Source organism: Embiotoca jacksoni, unplaced genomic scaffold (genome assembly GCF_022577435.1).
Source record: "Embiotoca jacksoni isolate LCO1_2020_lvr unplaced genomic scaffold, fEmbJac1.0.p SCAF_28, whole genome shotgun sequence".
NCBI lineage: Eukaryota > Metazoa > Chordata > Actinopteri > Embiotocidae > Embiotoca > Embiotoca jacksoni.
Genome location: NW_027185379.1, coordinates 5994413 through 6014250, shown reverse-complemented (window position 1 = coordinate 6014250; position 19838 = coordinate 5994413). Strand labels below are relative to the sequence as shown.

Sequence of the window (19838 nt, the reverse complement as noted above, 5' to 3'; positions counted from 1 at the left end):
AAGGTACAGCCACCTGGGGAGGGTTGACAAGTTCTTAGGATCAGCTGAAGCCATGGTGAACAGCTGTCAATCAGTTTCTGCTGTAGCAGGCAAACAGTAATACAGTGTTTGTTTATTTATTTATTTATCTATCGACAGACTCCGCCATCAATAAATAATAAGGATGGAGAGCAGTCGTGACTAGCACTGCACACATCGAGGAACTCATACCCCTCAGCTTAAAAAAATAAATAAAACAGGCTTATCCTTCACGAAAAAGCCCTCCAACAATAAACAGGGTTCCATTTCGGATTTATTTGACAAGAAAAGACAAAGAAACAAGGTCCGGTCACGCTGCATCATCTTATTACTAATCATATATCAGTAGATAATGTGACTCGCACTGTACATAAAAAAAAAAAGTGCTCCTTACAATATGTCTGACTGTGACGGGAACACGGCGTCATTTCAAAGTGCCGCACCGTTTCAAGTGTTTCTTCTGAGGACGAGTGTTTTTTGACTAAAGCCTCCTACACTTGACAGACACTTAGCTCCACACACCGTGCTCAAGGTCATCTCTGTAACAATCGCAACGGCGGTGTCAGCGTTACACAGAGGCCCACACATTTCCCCTGTGCCTGAAGAAAGCTGCTCCTTCATGGGACATGGCTCACCTGAACACACATGAGCTGCAACACACAAGCTATTTTTTTTTTTTTTTCAGTTGCGTGTGTTGGAGCTCAAGCAAAGTAAAAAAAAAAAAAAAAAAAAAAAAAAAAACGTGAATAAGAGTGATGAATTTGGTTTGATCTGCTGTGCTGTAAGGATTATGTGCTGCTGCTAATCCATTTGAGGAGAGGCTGAAAAACTCGCTGATGGACTGTCTGGACAAATACCCACTCATCCTCATCTGGCGTGGACTTCCCTCCTGCCGGCAGCAGAGGCAAGGCAGGCGCGAGACGAGTCAGGACACGGCCCTGGGTCAGGACATGGCCCTGGGTCAGGACATGTCAGTCCCCTTGACAGCCACAGGGGGCGCACTTGTTCTGCTTGCACTGCCTGGTGGGTAGGGCTGGCTCCGAGCCTTGTTTCTGCAGGGAAGCAGTGGGACAGTGTTAACACTTACAAGTGTGACAGTACCTCCCTGAGGCAGATTAGTGGTAACATATGGCTGCTGTAGGGTGTTTTCACAGAGCGGCAATTACCGCCATTTGTAACAGTTTTGTCCTACTTTGTAAATAAATGAGAAAATCTAGACTGTACATCAAGGTCAAGGTCACTACCACGCCTTTTACAGAGGTGTTCACATACATGTCCTGCTGTCACTGTGCCACTGGGTGTCAGTGTGGCGACATAACTGATAAAGGCGGTCAAACACAGGCCGAACACAACATGATTTCACTTTTCTTTTTCCCATTCCCGGTCCCTTCTGTCATTCAAATCTTTTATCTCCCAGCGCCTTTACCTGTCTTCGAGCGGGCCGCGCAGGTTGGTTGTCGGGGTGGTTGGGCGCCCACGGCCCCAGGCTCTGATTGGAATAGAAGTCCATGGGGTAGACTTCCTTCCAGCCTACCTCCTGTAGAGCAACAGCTGCCTGAAAGATAAATAGCGAGAGAGATAGATGGAAAAATCACAAATCACAGGAAGATAAACCAGAACATGAAACTTGACAGCTGAAAGTTGGGTAACGGCATCCTCGGAGGGATGCTGCCGTTATCTCCTACTGTATTTGCAGCTTGCAGTTTTGTTGTTGTTGTTTTTTTTTTTTTTTTTTGGCAAACGAGCTGCAGGGAGCCGCGGAGTGATGAGAAGACACAGAGTATACAGACAGGTGTCATAATAATATACAGAGTTGTCATGTTATCCCTATGCAGCTGCACTGCGTGACACAACAGCTGTTAGAGAGGAGCAGCAGCACAGGCATGACAGTGCTGTGACATAAGTGCAGGCTGCTCCGTATGGGAGAGGAGTGCCTGTAAATATTGATTCTGAATGAGAGAGAAAGTAATCGAATGACTGAACAGATGAATAAACAAAGCGAAACAAATCCTTCGGTAGTTCACTTATTTATCTTTCCGACAACTCCTTCAACACCGAAACTGTTTCCTATGCCGAGACCTTCAGTTTCATAAAGTGTGGGATCATTTGGGTGATGTGTGGAAATGTGATGGGAAAACAAGTCATATTGATATTATGAAACTCCAAAAAAACAGTCAACCACCAGTTAGAGTCGAGTTCAAAGGAAACATGAAAAATTCAGCTTCAAAGTGATGAAATCTTTCTTCAATCGGGACATAATTCATCACTGTTGCACAGCTTGTGAGTAACAACTGTCGTTTGTTAGTTTGGTGTGCAGCAGCGCCGATAGAGTCGTGCTCTCTCTTTACATGTTGGCTTACATTTTGAAATAAATACAGAAATAAAAACGACCTTATGTGAAATAGGATGAACATATATATATATATATTTTTTTTTTTTTTTTTTTTTTTTTTAATTCTTTTACATATTTATCTTTTATATCTGTTATACATAGGCTGTATATTTCGGGTCCGAAAAATGAGGCCGATGCGGAAATGTCTTAAACTGCGATACCACCGAGTGCCACTAGATGTTCGCTCCAAAAAGCCTCTGGCTCCAAAGACTCCCATTCAACTTCTTTCATGAAATTCCAAGTCCCAATTTTTTTCCCACGAGTTATCTCGGTGTCGTTAGCTAAAGTCACTCCTTCTTAATAGTTTTCTGGAGGTCCATCTGAAGATAATCCCGTCCTTAATTAGAAAATTAAAAGAAAAAAAAAGTTTTTTGTTTTTTTCCCCCCCAAACTCGAGTCTTTATAACGGCCAAGAATGTTTATAAGTTTTAAAATGCAGCTTATATGTGTGCATTTTCCAGGCATAACAACATTTCATAACCTCCTAATAATCCTTCATATCCATCTTTTAAAAAAAACAAAAAACAACTAAACTGTGAATCAACTAAATTCCAAAGATGGAGCCTCTTGAACAAACAAAGAAACAAAGAAACTGTACACTGGAATAAATGTTTGACTGTTATTTTTTCTTGTGCTCCAGCCTTCCCCTCTCCTCCTCCTTCTCCTCCTCCTCCTCCTCCTCCTCCTCCTCTCCTCTCTCACACCTCACACACACACACACACACACACACACACACACACACACACACACACACAGCCTTTCTCTGTGGAAGCTCGCTCCTCTGTGCTAATCCCTGCTCTGACAGGAGAGCCAAGTGTGTCTTATTGACTATAAATATAACATGAGACGCCCTGAAAATAAATGCTGCTGCTGCACCCACCACCTCCCTCCACCCTCTCCCGTCTCATCCCTCCTCATCTTCATAGTAAATGCCACAGTGAAAAGCACAGTGCACTGAGACGTATAACCCTCGTAGGTATGTGAGACGGTTGCGCATTAGGATTCATCACACAAGCACAAATATACACACACACGTGCAGCTGCACATCATTTAAATGCGCAGACATTGTTCCCAAATAGTCGTCGGGGAGAGCACAGCGATCTGTAACGCGAGGGGCTTAAGAAAACAGATTGCTGCTTTCCTCGTTACAGCGAAGGCGAAAATCAGACTTCACGTGCTCCGTTATAGACGTCAGTCAGAAACAATTGAAAACAATCATCACTTTTTTCCCCCTCTAAGGTGGAACGCTATCACTTTTCATAATGGCCTCATTCCGAAAGTGTAAGTGCCTTTCAAGCGCTGCGAAAAGATGAGTGGTTGCAATAAAACAGCCAACCACTTCACATTCACAATCCAATATCCAAGACAGCCCCCCCCCCCACCCCCGCACCCCGTTGCAGCCATCTCACAAGGATTCAAATCAGCGGCATATCTTTGAGAGAAAAAAAATTAAAAAAATAATAGTTGACATCTAATGCTAACCAGCCAGGTCACATTACAGCACAACAGCTGCACAACCCACCACAAGGTACATTTTTTTTTGTTGCTGCAACAGCTGCAGCGGCAGACAAACAAACACTTGCTTGGAAATGGATCTTTATGGGGTTGCTGTCCGATCTCTCTCTCTCTCTCTCTCTATCTCTTTCTCCCCAAACAGAAAAACAAGACAGCTGCAGGAGGTGTGGGGACGATGTCGTGCTGCAGCCAGCAGGGGGGGCTAGTCTGCAGCTGATGGTGTTGTATGTTTGCGTGTGTGTCGCTTCATGTCAAGGAGACTGAGGGAGGAAGGAGTCACTCTATCTCCAATACAAGCTGGCCTTTGTGAGTCCTACATAACTATAGTTCCCTTTCAAACATACTCAACGTTATTACGGTGACGTAATGAAGGCTTCAGCCGGGCATCTATCAAGGGGATCTGTGTCTGTGTGTGTGTGTGCGTGTGTGTGTGTGTGTGTGTGTGTGTGTGTGCAATGCATGAGTGTTGCCTAACAGATGAGTGACAGTTTGTTGACAGACTTTAAGGCGCGTGTTTACCTCGTATGGAGAGAGCAGAGGTTTGGAGAAGGCTGTGCCCCAATCAATAGAAAGGCGTGGGCAAGCGATCTGGACCCACCTGTAAAAAAAACAACAACACACACATGGAACAAATCTGTGTTCAAATGTACATCCACGATTGAGAATAAATGTGAGCTGAAGCAGCGAGAGAAGGTGAGAGACCGAGATCCTGTTGGACAGGCAGGGTACACGTTTGCGACGGCACCCTGAACGTGGCTACGTGTGGCAGCGAGATTGTGCTTGTGTGTGTGTGTGTGTGTGTGTGTGTGTGTGTGTGTGTGTGTGTTAGTGTGTGTGTGTGTGTGTTAGTGTGTGTGTGTGTGTGTGTGTTAGTGTGTGTGTGTGTGTGTGTGTTAGTGTGTGGGAGTGCTCCCTTTCCACCTGATCTCCAGCATCTGTTGGAGAGATCTGTCCTGATTTGCAACAGTTCTAAAGACAGCCGTGCTACACTGTCTGAATGCATAGAGGGAGGCTAAACAGAGAGGGGAGGAAGGTTTGATAGTGGTGGAGCAGACTGGTTGCAGGAGGCATAAACAGAGAACAAAATAAATACAAAAAAACAGGGAAAGGAAGTGAACAGAGGTGAGAAGAGAAGAAATGCAGTCAGAGAAAAGGAGGGAGAGGTTAGGTGAGCGGGAGTATTTAAAAAAAAAAAAAAAGGCGCACCAGCTGGTCTCCACGGAGGTAGCCTACATAGCTTGCAGACAGGGTGGTGGAGGGGAGGGTGGTGGTGGTGGGGGGGGGGGGGGGGGGGGGGGGCGTTAGTGGTGGTTGGGAGGATGTGTGTTAGCGAAAATGGAGAGGGAGGGGTGAGAAAAAACAAAAAAAGGAGAGAGAGAGAGAAGGACACAAACATACAGCAATAGGGAGAAAGAGCAACGAAGACGAAAAAAAAAAACGGTAGGTAGGGAGGGCGGGAGGGGTTTGAAGAGGCACAAGCGAGAAGAGAAAACAACAGAGGCAGAAGAGAGGAAGAAGATTGGCAGGGAGAAAAGTGTTTACTCTGGAAAATGCATGAGAGAGCGATGGGGAGGGCTGTGGATGTAAACAGCTGCAGGGAAAAAGTGAACAATGAGAAAATGGAGACAGAAAGCGGCTAAGGGGGTTAGCTTTCACAGATCAATGCTATCCAGCGCTCCATCTCTGCTGAGGGAGCGCACCCTCCCTCATTCCTCATCCTAATGATGACGCTTCTTCAGAAATATTGACAAATATTAAGCTGCAGCGCATATAAAAGCTGATGGTACGTGTAGGTAAATGTCAATAAGAACACACCAGTTGGAGATTTAAGCAAAAGTAAGGACAGATAAATGGATTGAAAACACATGGCCGAGAAAAAAAAGTTGCGCTGTAATCGTTTTAATACTATAAAGTGCGGTACTGCGTCAAATTCCCCTTATGTCTATTGTTCATTTTCCAACTTTCACAGTTTTTCAGCTGCAGAATTGATTGCACCGCTGACTCTCACTCCACTCTGGCTTCTGTCACAGAAATATTCTGCCCCCTCTGGGCAAACGCATGGCATTTTCTCATTTTCAAATAACTCTTTTTTTTTTTTTTTCTTTAAATGCCTTTCCCCTGAGACTGAATTCTTATTCACCCTCCTAATTTGAAAGCCAGATGAGTCGAGACATTTGCACCGAGCACCGATGGAGAGTCGAATCAGCTGCTGCTCATAAACAGAGCGCTTTGAGTAGCCAAACACTGCACATGCAACATATGCAACGAATTAGAAGGAGGGGAACCTGACAGTTTGCGTGTGTGTGCACATGTATGTGAATCTGGGTATGGTATGGCTTTGTATGTGCACCACAGACCGAACATCTTTTAATGGACATAGCCTCCGTGACATCGACACTTAACTTTCCTGAAGAGCGGCTTTGAAGCTCAGTGTGGTGGCTCTGGCCATCGCCATCTTGGCAGTGCCTGACTCCGACTAATTCCCGGCTAATCACAAAATGGGCAAAGAAATGTTGGGTGGGTGGAACTGGGGATGGCTGAACGAAACCTGGTTCCTGAAACCGAGACTCAGTTGGTTAGCTGCCGGCAGGTTTCAGTCAGCGACAGCTCACACCTGTCACGAAAAGCAGCCAGACTTAATATGTTTTTAACAATTGAGGTGCAGAATAATTCAACACCCCCCCGTACAATTGTCATTTGTGGGAAAATTTGCTATCGACACCAAAACCAGCTGTACTAGGCTTTAAACATGTTTGTTTCCGCATTGGCTTCATTTTTCAGCCCTATAGAGGTTGCTGCTTGATGTGCACGTGCAGCCGGGGATCACGATGAAGCGTGTAATACACAGGTCAGCCCACCAGGGGATACCGTGTCAATTTCAAGTTTTGCCTCACCATGGCCTGAAAAGTACACGTATGTATGATCAAAGTCAAAGATGGAGTTAACACGATGGAGGTCACGTCTCGGAGTACAAAGAGTGAAGTCAGAGTAGGCACGTGGTTGGATGGAACAAACACAGGATTTTTAGAAAGACGACTGGCGTCTGAGGGTCAGAAAAGCAAAGTTTAAGATGAAACTAAGACAAAAGCATGAAAGGGAACATAGGATTGGAACATGGAACTCGGAGAGACTCTCAGCCCGGAGACTGACTGAATGGTGTAGTTCAGTAAAATTCACGGTGCCATGTCAGGCACTGCCTCCAGAAAGCAGTCCAAATCCTATTTTCAGCCCTCACCTCGTCTTCAATCTAGCCAGCATGGGAGAGAACCAACACCGTGTGGTGCAGTGTAACAAAGAGACCGCTGGAAGAAAGAGGAGGAGGAGGAGAGGTGCAGAGACTGAGGAAGAGGTCTCAGCTACAGCTTACTCGCAAACAAAGATGAACTAGAACAAAGAATCAGTGAATGAGACTTTCAGTGGCCACTTGTCTCACCAGTCTGTCTCTGAAGGATCAGTTTACTTTGGAAAGAAGAACCTTTCAGCACGAATCGACATATAAATATTAGAGGAGCAGGACGCAGGCCTTTTGAGGTCTATGCTGTGATATATGAAGAAAAAAACGGTGTGACAGTTAGTGCTGCTATGCATTGTGAGCTCCAGCCTGGCTTCGCTGCATTACACTGCTGTGGCCCATCACACCCCGGCTCTGTTATGAGGACCTCCACCTGCATGGCTCTGCTTCAATTACACTCACGGTCTTGACCCGTTAAAAGCAAGAAGAATTAACCTTTCAGAGCCGCAGGAAAAATAACAGATGTCTTCACCTTTAATAGCAAACCTAATTGAAATAAAACAAACAATTTCATTTCAGTAGAGCCAAAAATTTAAATTCATACAGAAAGATAAAAGGCAAAAAAAAAACAAAAAAAAAAATCATCGGGTGGCAGTGTGCTGTCTAGCTGAGATAAGTCTGTGTGGTGTGCAGATATCAGTACAATAGTTTAAAACCTGCTTGGGGACAGCCTAATTACACACTTAAGAGCATATGCTAATGGTGCCTCTCTCTTTATGTGAGTGAGTATGTGTGTGTGTCTAATGACAGAGAAAGCCCAGGGGTGCGCTCTGTACAGTGTGCTCTGCCAGCTAATTCTGAGCAATGGCATGTTCACAAAAATGGGACGGAGAGATGAGGGCAACGTGAGTGACCTTGACCTTTACCCTTTGACCACCAAACTTCAATCACTTCATCCTCGAGGCCGAGTGAACGATTGTGTAACATTTGAAGAAATTCCTTCCCGACGTTCCCGAGATATCATGTTCACGTGAATGTGTCGAATTGGGGTCACAGTGACCTTTGATACACAACCCCAGTCATCAATAGTACAAAGACAAAATGATTCATGCACTGCATTCTGATGTATATAACCATTCAGTGGTCAGTCTATTAGGTACAACTAGATCAAATGAATACAGTGCTACAACAAATGATACCTTCATGATGATTAATAATGGTCGGGCTGCATTTGTGTATTTTCAATTGAGGTGTTAATTTAACTTCATGGTCACTTTGGATGCTGTAGTGTGTAGTGATCAGAGTTTGTCTTGAGTAATACTGACAGTTGTCTACAATAATTTGTATATTTATGCCCTATTTGTATAAATTAAGACAGACAAAATAAAGGGAACATTTCTCACTATGTTGGATTTATTGCAGGGCAGTTGGTCAGATAGGTGTACCTAATAAACTGGTAAATAACTATACAAAAAAATAGAGTGTATTCCTATCTGACACATGGATATATTGGGCTTTTGTATTCAAACACTTTCTTGACATCAGTAAAATAAACAGTCCTGAAACAGATCTTATTGAACAGCTTTTTGTCTGTAATGAGGCATTGTTTTGGTCGGGTGAATCGTGCCCGAATTACATAATTTTCGAGTTGCACTCATACGTCAGTTGAAAGGGGAGAGCCAAAAAGTAAAACGCAAAAAAAAAAAGCTTTTACTGTGATCGCCTGCTTTCCAAACACTACCCCCTCATCTACCGCTGCATCTCTCCATCTCTCTCAGACCTTCTGTCCCTCTCTCACCCACTCCTCCCTCACACATCACACCTCTCATTACTCCACAGTGAGAGGCCAATCCGAGGGAGTGTGAGTGCCTGCGCCTGTGCGAGTGTGATTGGAGCTGTTGCACATCAGCGTCTCACTTACCCCTTCTCCATCTTCGACTCTGTCCTTCTGGTTGAAGTCAGATAAATCACACAAACTGGACCTTTGTGCTTTTAATACTTGACATTCCATTGATGAAACTTAAGGATATAATCTTTAAAGACAGCATTGAACATTGCTGGGGTTAATAACAGTGCTAAGTAGCGGACAAAATAGCTCAACCTCTCCCATGACAGTTATCAGGAACATGCTGATGGGGATATGCATGTGTGCATCATGAACGTCACGCTTTAGCAATAATTTAGTATGTAAGGGAATGGTTGAGTGTTTATTAGGTTATATGGGTTCCTATTTCCTTTGGCCTCGGGTAAGGGGAACTATTTTTTTACTTTTGGTATGAAGATTAAACAGAAAAGTCTAAAACCTGACAGTAAAAATATGCATTGATAAAGACCCATCTTGAGCAGGTAATGTATTTCTATCTTTTTTTATTACACTCCAACCTCGTTGTAAAAGTACAGAGTCTAAAGTAAACCCCTTGACAAATCAGTCATGTATAAAATTCCCTCTTTCTAAGCACTGACGAAATTGTATGAAGCATCCAAGTTAATTATGTTGCACTATTTGTTTTTGCTACAAAGGCAAAACTATGGAATTTCACCAAGACCTGAATGACAATGTTGTTTATGAAGCTATGAACTCAAGACTGCTGTTTGTCAGCTCCTTGTTATAGTGTGCACTTTCAAATTATGCTGACTCCCCTATTATGTGTGCAATGATGCTTACAGAATACAATTCAAATGTTGATTGGGACTTTTAGGTGACTACTTGCTGCTGATCATAATAGCTCTGCCAGGGTCCATGATCTGAAAGATTCTTTATATCAGAGGCACAGCGGCGTGTAAAAACTCGCAAATCAGGGAGATAATGAGGAACCCATAGAAAGTGAAAGAGGAAAAGCTTCCAAATACAATGTATAAGAGTCTTTGAGTCTTTGCAGTAACAAAAAAGGAAACCTTTTAACTGAATCAGAGATAATCCTTAGCCTGGTATTACCGGACTCAAATTCCCTTTGTGATTAGACATAGTGTCTGGACAAGCTGCATTGGGGATTGTTTCCTGTCAATGGATGCTAATGGGTATTGACAATTTTTTTTAACTATTGAAGAAGCCTTTAACCATTCGGCATTGGCCACCCTATGACATATGTCGTGCACCAAAACTCACCAAGCTGTAAACAACTGAGACTTTTCCCCAATATGAGCATTATGTAACACTATCCCGATAAATGACCATTGCGGACTTTGCAAAAAATATTTTAGGCCTTATTCTTGGTCTTCAATTTCTCAATATTGGCTAGTGTTGCTACAACTGTTAATATCGCTTCATCTAGCTTTACCTTTGCTGCCACTGCTGGAACATGATTTCGAAACAAACACTTTAACTTTATCACACTTAGCCACGCCCACTGGTCACTGATTGGTCCGTCCCTCAGAGCGTCTGGGCAGACCTTCACAGCAGGGATTGGTTTGGTTTGGCATCGGTGGCGTTACCTCTACCTCGCTGCAGAGCTGCGGCTCACTTGCTTGTGCGCTCCCCCACCGCAGCGTGTCTCCTGCGGCGCCGCAACTGCCAGTCCCATTAGTTAATCATTGAGTTTTCCTTTGATAATGGTCATCAGAAATCAAATGTTTGAGGCCCGACAAGTGAAGAGCTGTAACCAAAGGCAGGCACGTGATTCTTGTTTACCTTCGTTCAGAGAGAGATACACACAGGCACCCAAACCAACACATAAAAGAGATAGAGAGATGGAGGGAGCACCTGGAAAAAGCTGCCCTTCACCTGTTAAATTATCACCATGATATTATTAGAGCACTAGATTGGGTTTCAGCTACAATGATACAGTACATATGCAATCGCACTTCTTTTCAATGTCCACTTTTGCTGGGAACTGCGTGGTGCGTGTGAAAAATAGGCATCAGGTCAATTCTCGAGATGACGCACCGCAGACAGAAGTCATAACCTGTCTCATGAAACCTGTTAATATTTGTCCCAAAATGAAAATCCATACGTTCTGTGACCGCACACGCCAGGCAGACAGTGTGTCCCAGGCTTTAAGCTTGCATACTTGCTTCATGTATTGTAGTATGGCACAAAGTTATCAGGGGGTTGTTGGGAGAAGTAGACCAAAAATGATGTTTCAAGCAACAGGATCAACCCTAAACCATTTACATCCACGACACTATACAACACAACACATATAATGTGCTTCATTTGCTTCAACATTCATGTTCTGCAGTGAAACTGAGTGTGAAATTGAGGCTTCTGGAAGGCAGTAGAGTATGAAGAACAAATTTTGACTTAAGCTAAGTAAAGCTAAATGATTAGCATGTCCTAATTTGGGCATGGGCTGGTATAAATGTGTGTGCATCTTAATACTCACGCATCTACATCTGGCATCAGATCCAGCTTGCTGGGGAATATCTCAGAGAGGAGCACTCGAGTGAAGGACTTGCCCAACGACTGAAGCCTTGACTCAAGGTGCTACAAAAAGAAAGAAGACCAGTGTAAAGGTTTGCAATCAGCACATCAAACACAATTTCCACTAGGGTAGTGAAACTCCACAACATAAAATAGTCAGTTACAAATCAAATAACCATGACATTCACCTACGCTGACAATCCTTTAAACAGTCGAGTCGAGGGTTGTGCGCAGGTTTTTCTCTACTGTTAACAATGTCAGCAAATCTAACATTTTGTCTCGATTTCCGATCCTCAAATATCCGTCAAACCGTTTTCTGCTGCTTACCCAAGTCTACATGATGGTGACAGCGAGTAAAGCAAGGTAGCAGACACAGGCTTCTCCTTAGCCATTTCCCTCGACTACTCCTTTTCATTTTCTATTGACAGTGCAATCTGTACAGCACATGGGGATCCAGAAGCTCACTGGGGCCCATATAAGTATTTTGAGATGGGCTCTCTCACACTAACTGTTTCACAAAATCTTCAAAGTAATGATTTAACAATAAAGTTAACCATTTTAATGATTGTAATAACTATGTATATTACTTTTCCAGTTTTGAGTCATGTCTTTGTTCCAAGAATACATGTCTTATTGAAAATAAATTGCCTATTATTTCTACCCATCACTGAGGTCTATTTCATATGGTTGCTTTACTCTCAAAAGTTACTGAGGAAGAAGGCATGCTGAGAAATCCCAATTAGTTGGTCCAATGACCTTACTTCCTGTCATTTGAGATAACTTGCGAGGACAGTGTGACAAGTTTTTTCTCAACAATTCAATGTTTTGTTTGTGTCTCTGACGCCCATTGTGGGTAATTCACATAGGCATCTCTGGAGAAGGAGAAATCTCTACAGATCGCTTTGGAAGATTTGGTGAGATATTATTCAAATCCCCCTATTAAAACCATTCTCAACCTAAAATGAAACTTTTCATTCTGGTCTTTATTTGACATTTTTCTATCAATACTAACATGATCTTTAAAGACTACATATCTATGTAGAAGAGAAATGCACTAATTTGAGCCTGAGAATGTAAACTGCTGGATGGAAAATATGATCACGTGAAGAAGGCAAAGCCAATAAACAAAATCAAACACAAACAGGACAGAATAAAAGGGGGGCTATAACACAAAGAAAAAAAAAAGAACAGTCAGTGATCATTAAAGAAGGTGCAATGGAAGGGACGAGCAGTTGTAGTTCAGCAGTGACCAGTGAGGTCCATCGATTGATATCCCCAGACAGACTTCTACACATGCTAGTGCATAATAGCTTGTGCTTGTACAGACTGACATGTGAGTGTGTGGACTTACAAACCCGGGTTCTGGAAAAATGTGGAACAGTTTTGTAAAAAGCAATAAAAACAAGAATCAGCACAATCAGCAGAATTAGCACAAAGAAAAAACTGCCAGTCTTTTCACTGACCAACAACCTAAAGTCTTTGCACAGATGAAAATTCTTGCTAAACTGTTGGACAATTCTCACAAAGTCTGGCTTAAAGTGGTGAGGCACAACCCATCTTTGCCTTTAAAGACGCCACTTTTATTCCCAATTATGACACCCTCACTTGTTACTAATTAATGTGTTTATTGTGGAATCTTTCAAAAGAGGACTGAAAAATCAATGAACTCAAAGCTCTAGTTTTTCTTTCTAGAGTGTGTTGCAGTCTACATTTTTACAAAATACAATTAAGTTGGTCTTCTTTGTACTTTTATCAGTTCAATAAAGGTTTGAGAGAATTAACAAATTACAGATTCTTGTTTTTACTACATTTGACCAAATGTCCCAACTTTTCTGAAAAATGGATTTTGTAGTATTTACAGTGTGATTTCCTATGGGGGTATATTACTGCCATAAGTCAAGAGCATGTTATTTAAATTGAGAGCATGATTGAGCTAAGAGCATAATTTTTGCGAGCGCATGAAGTGCAAAGGAGGAGAGGTTAAAGTGGAGCAGGGTAAAAACTGAGTGCAGACGTACAGTTTTGTAAGAGAGCGGAGCAAGTCCTCGAGGGAGCAGCGACTGTTTGAGTCAGAGGGCAGACTTTTGAGAGACAATATTACAATATTTCATTGTGAAAACAACAAATTATGCTCTCAAATTGAAAAAGCATGCTCTTGACTTGCGGCAGTAATATTCCCCCATAATTTCCTGAACCATCAGAATTTATGCCAAAAATATAAACAGTTTCGAAAAGTGTGTCTCACATAACAAGCAACATAACTATTCTGGTCAGAGCCTTGAAGTGATTGTTATCCAACTTAAAATATTATTAAAAAAAAGCTTGCAATCCTTAAAATGAACCATGTGAATTCTGCTTAGCTTACTTTCCGATTAAAAATGAGCAGCATATCAGAATTTTTCAAATTTCAAATTTAATTTACTCAAACATTCAATATACTAAGACTGTGCTATAAAAAGCTCTAACTGAAGAAAAGCAAGGGCTTTGTGCAGTATTTTTCATACTTTTAAATATTTAGTTATGATTGAAAATCCCTGATTTGTGTTGCTGAAACGATAAAATAAATAGCTCAGCATTGTACATGCCAAGTAACACTCCAACACAGCGAACCTTGAGGCCAACAGAAAGATCAAGGATATGACTTTCTATAGCTGTTTGGCTGCATCATCCTAAATGTGAAATAACAAGCTCCCAGAGTGAATACTGCTTGTCCTATTAGTACTGAATGTCACCAGATCACTTGTCAAAGAAACTCACACTGGAAAATATTACAAGCCATTGCACAAGTGGCCTCAGGACATGTAGACTGTTGAAATGAGGATGCAAACTCACCTCCAGGACTTTGGGGCTGCCCTGTCGGCCCAGCGTGCCCAGGATCAGGCCCCATCTCTGGGCCAGTCGGGCCTTGTCAATAGCCTGAAGCCTTAAAGCGCGCATGGTCTTGTGGTCGTAGTATTCCCTGGAGAACACCTTACTGTAGGGGTCATATCTACAAACAGACAGACAGATAAAATGCTGAAACACACAGCTGTGAATGGGATGTGTGCACAAACATTACCAGACAAACCAGATTAGACACATTACCATTTTTTGTTCAGGTATCTACCTTGAGGACAGAAATGCAAGAAAAGATGAAAAATCCAATCATGAAAAGCCATCAAGTATGACAGGAGTTAGTGATATCTGAGGGAAAACTGAGGTATTTCTGTGCATCTAATCTCCTTTTCTGCAGTACAAGGCGTGCACTTGAGATTAGAATCTTGTTTATGAGAGACCTGTGATCTGTGCGGCGGTGTGCGTATGTCTACAACAATGCAATTTCACTTTGCATGCAAAAAAGGCCTCATCAAACAGAACTTTACTCTCCAAAAATATTCCCGTGGCGTTGCAATAAGGTGAATGATCATGACCGCAAGCAACAGCCTTGAATAGCATTATAAAACAAACTGTATATGCCTTAAACATTATTTAAGTATTTTTTTTTAAATGATTACATATGTTTTTATATTCCGTACCTGCAGAATTGCTTAATCTTCACCTTGGGTTTCTAAATATTGTTGTAAACTTACTTTATTCCGCCTACATGTTATCAGTGGCTCCCATATTGTGTGACTAATACTGGAGCTGCAATGCTAATTAAACGCAGTAAAATGTTTGTAGATGAGGTCAGTGTGTAAATAACATCAATATCCAAGTACAAAAGGTGCAATTTAGTTTCAAAGTACCTATAGGCAGGGATATCTGGGTTTGCAATCATGATTGATTCCAGGTGAAATCTTCCATCCCCAAGATAACTGTGGAGAAAAACACCAATCACTTCAATGAGGTAAATAAAACGAGAGAAAAAATAATTTGTGTAAAGAAAACTCCCTGTAGACAATCAAAATTCAATGGGCAATCTTCATAAATACTGACTTATTACTCTACCATCTTCTCCAACATGTTTCTCTAGCTCTCTTTTTAAATCCATGAATTCCGCAGCCTCTTAACAGAAGATCAAAGTATTTCCAGGCAGAGGGCCCAAGGCTGGGGTGGAGAGTGTGCCCTCCTCCGCTGTCCGGGCACATGACCCCAACGATCAGAGCACGCTGTTTATGGAGAATACAGGCTCTTCCAATTAACCTAGGGTCACCAGAGCAAAGTGGCCCGTAGGTATGTGAAAACACACGGCCTCTTGCATAAACCACCCCCTCAGCGTGAGCCTGAGAAGGATCCTGCTGTTGGTTGGAGGGGAGTCACAGTCAGCTTGGTGGCGACACTCATTACTGTACAGTCTCAGTAGGCATACTGAGTGAGGACTTGCAATTAAAGCCACTAATTGGTCAGTGTTTAGAACAGCTTGAAGCAGAGTGTGGGTGGTTTGCCATACAGGTCACCTGGAGACAAGACCAGCCAAGACTTCATTTGTGTGTGTGTGTGTGTGTGTGTGTGTGTGTGTGTGTGTGTGTGTGTGTGTGTGTGTGTGTGTGTGTGTGTGTGTGTGTGTGTGTGTGCGCATTTGTGTAACGGCACTGAACGATAACACAAAATGAACTCGAGCGCAAACTCTGTTTCATTGCCAATCTTGGATTAAAAGCATCCAAGGCACTCATACAATTGTGTGGCTGACAATAAGACTGCTGCATCTCAGCACTGTGCAGCTTTAAGAGGCTGCTGTGCTTGACTTTAGGTCTCCCCACGACCACACTGCTTCCATCCATATTGTAGTGTTCTTTGCAAAAGGGCTCTCTCGGTGTAATGGTAAATGTTGTGTGTCTTTGTGTTATGCAACAGCCTATATTAACATTCACATTTTCTGACTGTTCTATTATGAGGGAGAGGGAGAATAGAGGCATTCGATAGAAACAGTCGACTGATCATTTCCTATAGCTCTCTTCAATGCAATTATAGATCATTTTCACTATAGAAATGACAGTCCGGGCCCTTTTCAAAGCTTAGAAAGAATGCAGTTACAGCATCATTTCCATTCATGTAAAATAAAATGATGTGAAATTTTAATTTATTTATTTATTAAAGGTGATGAACAAAACCGTGCACTGTTTAGAAGGAGAATGAATGTTAAGAGGCTTGGTCTGTGCTGCTGTTCGATATACTTGCTGTTGAGCTACACGTTCACGTTGACAACTCTTTACAACATCCTGATCTACGATCTATGTTGTAATCAATAAACACGGCGACAATTGAGGGGGTCACCGGTTTAGTGATTCTGGTACTAAACCAAAGAGGGCACTATGGCCCGTTACAAGATGGTCAAAGTGCTCACCATGTTAGTATGTATGCATATAAACAATATAAAGATGTGTATTGAATGTGTGCACGTGACAAAGACTGAGGGGAGAGACAGAAAGAGGCAGAACAACTCTCAGGCAGGTGGATCGATTCTCTCTGCCAACAAATGCCTGCAAACCCCAACTGACGCATCAAAGACGTCGTACATTGGATTAGTAGGTGAAACACACGCGAACCCTTCCACGTCTTTAACACACACAAAGAAACACACACACAGACACACTACGTTTGTCTTCACTTATGCATGCAGCCAAGCTCGTCCTCGTGCAGTCGTTTTCATCTGAAACACACGGAGGTTTTATATGTGCGTGGACTCAGACACATGGGTTGATGCACTAACGCATGAATATAACCACATAGCATGAGATCTGTCCACTGTGAAAAAGCACGAGATGTACGTACACAGCGTGACCGCAAAGGTCTTGTTTGTTGCAGCACAGGGACAATAAGCGTCTGTTTGCAAGGTCTCACATGCACAGTGTTTGTGTGGAGTACTAGTGATTCAGGATACATGCAGCTACGGACTGGATTCATTGTTGTTGTTTTTTCCGATTCAGAGGACATAACCGGGACAATAAGAACCGAAAACAGGCAATCACACAAGCCGACAGACAAACTGTGACGCGTTGCTTCATTTAACACATTTTACCATGTGCCACTTTGTAAAAGCATTTTCTTTAAGGTTTGGATGTGTTGAGGTTGTTATGAAAGAGCGGAAAATGTCTGACTATATACAACTCATTACTTTTCAAAGTGTATTTGTATGCTGATGCGTCTGGCTGTTTCTGCCTGGATACAATACAGGTGCACTCACAGAGCTAATTACGGCACCATGTCTGGTGGAACTGGTATAATGTCAGACTGATCATTACTCATGGCACATGTGTGGGCATGGTATTAACAGATGTAACTGAGGAAGATAAGTCGTGAGTCACGAGGAAGGAAATGTCTTACATTATGGCGTTGACGTGGCGGTCCAAGCGAGGGGAGGTACAGCCCAGAATTTCTCCTGGTGACAGAGGGCGACACTGTGGGACATGAACATCGTACTCTGGCTTCAGGGCGGCACTCACAGCCTGCAACATGGAGGGAGGAAGAGGGAATGATATGTACAGCCTTTGTACAGGTAGAGGTGCACGTAGTTAGTAAATGTTGTCACTTTTCTGCGTTCAATCCGACAGCAGAACATGTAGAATATAGTAGCTTCAGGACATTCAGTTTGAAACACGATAATAGATGCTCCTTCTCTGTTTTCATTTGAGTAGGTTTACATTAATATAGAAAGAATTGTTGGAGTTAGAGACGTTTTGACAAATGATGCACAGAGTTTAGGGTTTCAAAAGTAATTGCACAGATACAATAAGTAAAACAGTATTTTCCAGCCAAGTGTTGTGAATGTAAACTCTGTAATTATGAGATGGTTTATCATTTTTCAATATTTATATATGCTAATCATCTATTTGTAATCATTTGCTTTTATTTCAAAAGCATCATATCTCCCTCATAAACTCAGACTGACAACATGAACATGAACGTTAAAAGGTTTTAGTCTGAGTATTGGAGGTTTACACTCAGTCTTAACATCAGAGGTCTCCAATCTTTTTTCCTTTGAGAGCTACTTGGACAAAAAGGAAGTGGCTAATCGCTCGTGGGTAGTCATGTAGCTCTCAGATACTCCAACATTTATTCACATAGCAGAGCTCCAGCAAACCGGCTTAATAAACGTCTTTCATGTGAACAATAACAAAACGATACTCCATACACATATACTCAACCAGTAGCTACCTACTTTACATGCTTGTAAAATAATTAGCCAATGCAGGACAATGAGGATTTTTGGTGACTATAAACTCTGGAGCTTTTCACTCTTAAGGTTTGAAATGTTTTGATTGTTTTGTTAACCCTAAGATTTGTCGACAACCTGAAACTGTTTTGTGTCTTTCTTTAAGTTTTTAGCATTAAGCAGTTTTTCCATGACATTGTCCAATTACATTTCAACACTTGCAATCTTTCAGTACTGACATAATACCTACTCAAACTAAAGCTGACAACACTTCAATGTAGCAGCCATTAAATACTTGCACTCTGGACTATTTGTACTCCCGCATTATTGTTAAAAGATGAAGGACCAACACAGGGCAATAGTGCAGAGAGAGAACTGACAAGACGTGACTGAAAGTGGCGCCCCGATGTGACCCTGAAAGTTTCGTATAAAGCTCCAATTCTGTGAGAGATTTAACTCTGAATGCAGCCACTTTAAATCTTCGTGATTCTGCAAAGCACTGGGAAAGAAACTGTCTATCGCTCTGCATGCCATACTAGAAGCAAATAATCAAAAGATAAGATAAGAGTGATATCACATAAACATTTTCTGAATAGAGTGCTCTAATAGTCAAGAAAAATCAGCACTTCCAAACACCTACATTTATTTAAGCGAAGTGAAAAGATGAGAGGACAAACAATAAACAGCTTCTCTCGCCCATACTGTGTGAACTCCACAAGCCTACACATCATAAAACATGAGAGATGGAGGCACACATGCATTCAATACAGACACAGAGGCACATGCAGCCATATAGACACGGATGCACTCAAACAGACCCTAATATATAATGTGACCCATAAGGGCAGAGCATGATTTCAAAACAGCAGCAGCTACATTACTGAAGTCCCAGAGTGGTGCTGGTTCAACACATCAAATGAAAGCAGCAGAACCCATTATAGAGGAGGAAAGACAGCATTCCTGAAAGACCGGTTCAAGCTTAATACTATAGCTGCTGCCACTGCTTATGTAAAGAGCAGCGCAGAGCACGACGCTGAACTGAGAGGCCTTCCGAGTTCATTCCACCTTTCAGATCCAAAATAACTGCTGCCGGATTTGTCAAACCCACACTTGAACTGAGCTTAAGAGCAGAGTGGTGAGCTTGTTCATAAAAGCCAGGAGCCACAAAAAAAATATACTTTCAAAACGTGGAGAAATACGGATGTGTGTATATTCTTGTACAGTAGATACAAATATACTTGTATGAA

At 42.2% G+C, this 19838-nt stretch overlaps 1 protein-coding gene across 3 annotated transcripts in view; it reads right to left on the bottom strand.

Annotated features, from left to right (window-relative positions):
- Positions 1–274: 274 nt before the first annotated feature.
- Positions 275–19838, bottom strand: part of dph1 (diphthamide biosynthesis 1) — a 59922-nt gene continuing 40358 nt past the window's right edge. For 2 of the 3 annotated variants that reach the window (XM_069161390.1, XM_069161391.1), the window contains 7 exons: positions 17763–17884; positions 15245–15313; positions 14352–14508; positions 11482–11582; positions 4447–4525; positions 1445–1573; positions 275–1070 (listed from right to left, as the gene is read on the bottom strand). In XM_069161390.1, the coding sequence (XP_069017491.1) occupies positions 990–1070; positions 1445–1573; positions 4447–4525; positions 11482–11582; positions 14352–14508; positions 15245–15313; positions 17763–17884 (738 nt within the window). In that variant the 3' untranslated portion in view covers positions 275–989. Of the gene's footprint in view, positions 1071–1444; positions 1574–4446; positions 4526–7785; positions 10753–11481; positions 11583–14351; positions 14509–15244; positions 15314–17762; positions 17885–19838 lie in introns of those variants that run through there. The other variant, XM_069161392.1, reaches the window with a different exon arrangement.